General features: G+C 46.1%; 1 protein-coding gene across 1 annotated transcript; it reads right to left on the bottom strand.

Moving 5' to 3' along the window:
- Nucleotides 1-4,829: 4,829 nt before the first annotated feature.
- Nucleotides 4,830-5,922, bottom strand: L3040_000250 (uncharacterized protein; the record flags this gene model as incomplete). Its single annotated transcript, XM_007297428.1, has 3 exons — nucleotides 4,830-5,499; nucleotides 5,595-5,676; nucleotides 5,730-5,922. The coding sequence occupies 3 exons, from the start codon at nucleotides 5,920-5,922 to the stop codon at nucleotides 4,830-4,832; spliced, it is 945 nt and encodes a 314-aa protein (XP_007297490.1).

Raw genomic sequence — 5,922 nt, 5'->3', positions numbered from 1 at the left:
GGTTGGTTGTAATTTGTGCTGAAGTGAATGTAGGGAGAGATGGTAGTTGATGGATGATGTGCTGATGAGTGCAGATGAGAGGAGGACTAGAGGGCAATCTGGGGTATATATATACCCATTCCATCTCGCCCTCCCCCCAAATTGCTACAGCCTGAGGGTGCCTCAGAAGTTTGAATCTCCACTTTAAACCCCCTGGTTACCCTACCTTCAGGGTGTAACACTCACGCCTGTGACGTTGTAGGTAGTACATTTACTGTATTATTCTATTGAGGAGCTGAAAATCACGCACGAGCTTTCTTGGTACTGCGTATAAGAATCCAGCCCTGAAAAGTATCTTAAGGTTAGTATTTAGTCTGTGCAATTGAGTTGACAAGGCTTTGAGCCATTCAAAAACCACCGCTCTACGATTTATGGGTCGAAATTCGGTCCGATATGTATTCATAAGGGGGAATAGTATTCGAAACCAGAATCACATTTACTACCAAGAGAACTCGTGCGTGGTTTTCAGTTCTTCAACAGAATAACACCGGTAGTAAATGTAGTAGTACTTACTATTACTACTACGCCACAGGCGTACGTACTACTACTATTCATGGGGGAGAGTATTGGGAGAAAAGTCTAACTGAGACCTCGCCGAGGAACCTTGAAACCAAATGAGAGAGATCGAGCTTACAGATGCTAGGTATTGGCTGCAAGAATGTGGAGTCTGCCGCGTCTGCCGCGGACCAAGGTGGCCCTGAGGGCGATAGATCAATTCCAACTTACTACGTACGTAGCATATCAGTACGAAACTCGCGCAATTGCCGATGGATCTCTGCTGCTTTAATCGGGCTGCATGGTCAATCTCATTAAACCGTGAACCGTGGAGTTGATGGGAACAGGGACAATCCGTCAAGTACTCCGTTCTATGTCTGGCTGAACAAATGCCGTCTAAACACCACAAGGTTTGATCCCTGGCGGCTCTCCGCAAGCGCCGGGACCAGAGGACCTTGCTTCGCCCCGGTCGTAGTGCAAGGCTGCCTTCCGCATTAAGGCTACATTCGTACGTACTACTACGTAGTAGTTAATCTTTTATAAGAAATAAGCTTTAAAACCATGTACTGTACATAGTAGGTACTACTACTACCTACTACTTATGAAGAAAATCTAACGCTTTAGCTCGGCCACAAGCTAAATATTCCGGCCCTCCTCAAGTTCCGAGGTAAGTTTTCCGGACCCCGCGGGATAATATTCGTAGTGATATAATGCTCACGGCTTCTTTTAAGGCGATGCAGCTAGCTATCTCTCGAGCATTTTATCTATAGCAGCAGCCCTTTTCCGCGCGATGCAGCCAGCTACTTTTTGAGCATCCAATCTATAGCAATAGCTCTTTTCAACCCGGTGCAGCCAGCTATCTCTCGAGCATTTCACTTACTACGTACGTAGTATAAACAACAGCTTTTTTTTCGCGCGATGCAGCTAGCTATTCCTTCTATAAGAAATAAGCTTTAAAAACATAGTAGTACTACTAGTAGTACTACGTAGTACGTAGTACTTGGAAGAAAATATAAAGTTTTAGCCGGCCGCGAGCTAAAACTTAGGGCCCTTCGTAAGCTCCGGGGTAAGTTTTCCGGACCTCGCGGGATGTAACGCTTTAGCCCGGTCGCAAGCTAAATCTTACGGACCTTAGCAAGCTCCGGGGTAAGTTTTTCGGACCTCGCGGGATGTAACGCTTTAACCCGGTTGCAAGCTCAATCTTACGGACCTTAGCAAGCTCCGGGGTAAGTTTTCCGGACTTCGCTGGATAATATTCGTAGTTATATAATCTTAAGAGCTTCTTTTAAGGCGACTCAGCAAGTAGTAGCTATCTCTCGAGCGTTTTATCTATAGCAATAGCCCTCTTCCTATAGCATAGCCCCTTTCCGCGCGGTACAGCCAGCTACTTTTCGAGCATCCAATTTATAGTCCTTTTAACCCGGTGCAGCCAGCTATCCTTCAAGCATCCCATCTATAGCAATAGCCTCTCTTACTTAAATCGATGCAGCAAGCTGTATTCCGAGCATAAATCTTTTTATTATTAATTACGTAGTAGCTACTAGTAGTAATTAAGTATTCGAAAGGAAAAGAGTTTATAATCGTAAGTTTTAACCGCAAAAAGTGGATTCCGATTACAAGAGTGCAAATCAAGCTTATTAAACCCGCAAGATTATCTATTTTCTTATAAATAAGCGATTAATTAGGTTTTTGATGTTCTTTGATGGCCCAAGCTCAAATCGATGCACCCAATCAACGTAGCGGCCGTAGGTCAGGTGACCGCATTTTGAACAGTTTACGGTCTTAGCCAGGATCCACATTAAGCTCAACATTATACCGGTATTAGAAAAGAGAATACTACGTAGATACCGGTAGAGGACAGGTAAACATGAGACTTTAAACATGCCTCACCCTTTCAGAAATACCCGAGTTGCACCTGCCGAAAATTTTAAAGACATAAGTAGTAAATACTACGTAAGAGCTGGCTTTCATTTACGTACGTGGTATTTGCTGAATCACTGTGCTATCGTGGCTTACAGGGAGTAACAAGGGGTCCTAGATCCAAGATCCAAGAGTTGAAGGCCCCTGAAAAAAGGCCCTGAAGAGTTTAACCCGAATGAACTTGAGCTTTCAAGGTTCATTTCAGAGGAAAGGGAAGGACGTACTGAATGCAGGGCAGACTTGTGAGAGTCGATAAATCTACCTTCTCAACCGGGCATAGTACTATAATGAAGCAGTATGTCCACCCGAGGCCACCCGAGAACGTCATACTCCAACATTCACTTTAGCTTTCTTAATAGTTTACCATCATCTGTCTTTCTCCACCTCTGTTTTTATCCACGGGTCTCTATACACTCCCTCCAAAATAAAGTTCACTCTCTTCGCCATCGCCATCGCGACTATCGTCGCCCCCTGCGTCGCATCCCCCAACCCACTTTAGAAGCCGCGAGAAAGCTGCGTACTAAACAACGGTCTTGTCAGCTGTTTCCGCATCTTATCAAAATCTCAGTATCTAGTACAGTAGAAGATACTACGTAATTAGCACTGAACACAGGGCTCTCATCTCTGCCAGGATACTATGACTGGGGTGTCCACGACCCATGCTTTGATGTACTACTACTACAAACTACTACGTACGTACGTAGTACGTACAGTAGTACTATAAGTCTCTTTTCTACCCATGCAAGAGTTCAAAAGTGCAAAAGCTCATCAACTTCTTTTCTAGGACAAATGCGCGAATGATTGGTGCAGTGATTGCAAACCAGGCTTCATCGGCTGCTCCGTGAGTACTTCCAAGCCGGAATCTTTCCCAAAGCATAAACAGATACTGCTTACTACGTAGTACGTAGTAGTAACATCACAACGTTAGGACTGCTGGGTCAACTGCGTACGTACACACCGGTTGATCAAAATCTTAATTATAAGCTTCTAAGTTAGATCGGAGCCCTGGACATACTACGTACAGTACGTAGCCCTTACAAAATTATACTTTTGCCTCTTATTGTATTGATACGGTCCGAGCCTTTCGGCTAGCGAGATCAGCGCTATTTCGCGCTCATTTTTATAGCCGACACTTCACGACGGAGAAAAAACGGGCACTTCAAAAGGGACAGACCCCCATGTGGGCAAGGCCTTGTCTTTGCACCTCCGCATCTCCGAGGCATTTTGACGGCCAACTCCGTAGTTCGGTAGAAAAGCGGTGAGGCCATTCCCGTAGTTTATTTGTTAACGGAATAGAAATACACGCACGGAGGATGTGAGGAATGGTTTGCAAACGACCTGAGAGAGAGAAGAGATTAATCAGGCATGCGAAAATATCGGCCCGTGATATGATCCGTACGAAATATACGGAGTTTGCTGACAAGAAGCGAAAGAAGAAGCCGATGTCTATAACGGTTCGGGTTTCTCGAATAGGTATTTAAATCCTCTCCGAATCCCCTTGCGCTTTCCAATATGTAAACCGAAACATTTTCAGGCAATTCGATTTCGATCATTCTACCAAGATGATGTTGATCAACGCTTTCGTCGCCGCAATTACTCTCGTGTCTCTTGCCGTTATAGCAGCCGCTTTCCGTGGGCTTCTGGGCAAAATCCCAAGATCAAACTTTGCGCGGATGCTAGCTCCGTTCATTGCATCGAGCCTCCTGCCCTATTCAGCTTCTTATACGGTAGTATAGCTTCATTTCCTAGTCTTCTAAAAGACGAAGCTTACCCTAATGAAAAGAATATCGGACCTGCTTATGAAAATCAGGTTACGTCTCTTTTATAATTATAGCAACTTATGCCGCTCCTATTAATAAGATCTCTTTCTTTAATTACAATTCAAGCTATTAATTGAACCTGTCTTCTTGATTGCGACCAACGAGCCAGCTCCCACTCATTCCGGCTCGATCTATGACTTGACCAAAAGCGATTATGCCGCTTACAATGATGCGATCTCTTCTTACGTGTGCTCTTAGCTACAGCGGTCCGATATTCTACTAGAAATTTCTATACTAGACCATAATGATATTGCAATTATGTCTGCTCGGAGCTTCTTATGATCCGTGGTTCGAAGGCTACAAGGGTTACTGGTAGTAAGTGGTTTAGAGGGTTGATTGTGGTAGTGATCGGTCAAGGTCACGTGGTTCTGCCGGCATTCTTCGAGGCATTGGAAACAATCAGCCTGTATTCTAGTTAGCCGGGAGACAGGAGACTTGGCTGGTGATACGATGGTGTTAGCATAGAAATCAACGAATGCATTTCACGAAAGCCTCGTGTTTTTAAAACGCCCAAACCCGTGATATCGTACCTTATGATACATCTATCTGCATAATTTACAGCTTCGCAACCGGCTTGATCCCCTTGTGAATCGCTGCAATCCCTCCAGTGAGATCCTCCCACCCCTTTCCAGGCACAACAAAGCCCGCTCTCTTGATCATATCCCTGAATTCCTCCTGCTTCGGGAACTTCTCGATACTCTCTACCAAATACTGATAGCTGGCCCTATCCCCCGCCACCAACTGCCCAATCAAGGGAATAGCACCAAAACTCCACCTCTTATACACGGCATCAAACACCGGGTTCGTCACCCCGCTGAACTCCAAGCACGCAAACACGCCTCCGGGCTTCAACACCCTATACGCCTCCCTCAGCGCCTTGTCCTTGTCAGTAAAATTCCGTATGCCGAAGGCGACGGTGTAAAGGTCTATGCTGTTACTTTCCACGGATGAAAGGGTCTCGGCGTTGGCAACGAGCCAGGAGAGGCGTGGGGAGTTAGCGTAGGCGGTCTGCAGGGAGCGTTTCTTGCCTTCAGCAAGCATGGCCGGGTTGATGTCCGAGATGGTGATGGTTGATTGCGGCGAGTTGTTGATGTGAGTGGCGTGGTCGAGAAGGCGAAATGCGATGTCGCCCGTGCCGCCGGCGATGTCGAGCATAGTCCAGCCAGGGGAGGGAGAGGAGCTACTGGAGGATGAGCCTGGGTTAAGGGAGCGGACGAAATAGTCTCTGATGACGCTGTTAGTACGGAGCTTGGTAGGCATCCTACTAAAAGAGCTGGTTGTAGAGAGTGTGGAGAGTAACCAAAGACTTGGGTTACTGACTTCCATAATCGATGGATACCGAGAGACATAAAGTCGTTCATCGTGTCGTACGAGGCTGCTACATTGCTGAAGACTCCCGCCACTGCATATAACTCCAATCAGCTCAGTTGACCTGCTGAAGAGCTGGAAGACTACCTCTAGCTTCCTTATCTGCTTCTGCGACTGTTTCGAATCCAAAATGTGTGGTTTTGACATTATCCGTAGGCTGGGCTCGACCAGGAGAGTCTGTTCTTCGGGTGGTGTTGGATAGACATCGGGTGGATGTTGAAAATAGGAATCGCGGTTGAGCTGCATGCAGCAGAGGTCGTATAGTTGATCTAGCTGCCAT

This window comes from Drepanopeziza brunnea (assembly GCF_022702325.1).
Source record: "Drepanopeziza brunnea f. sp. 'multigermtubi' strain 214-2 chromosome Unknown ctg1, whole genome shotgun sequence".
NCBI lineage: Eukaryota > Fungi > Ascomycota > Leotiomycetes > Helotiales > Drepanopezizaceae > Drepanopeziza > Drepanopeziza brunnea.
This window is presented reverse-complemented; position numbering and strand designations above follow the sequence as displayed.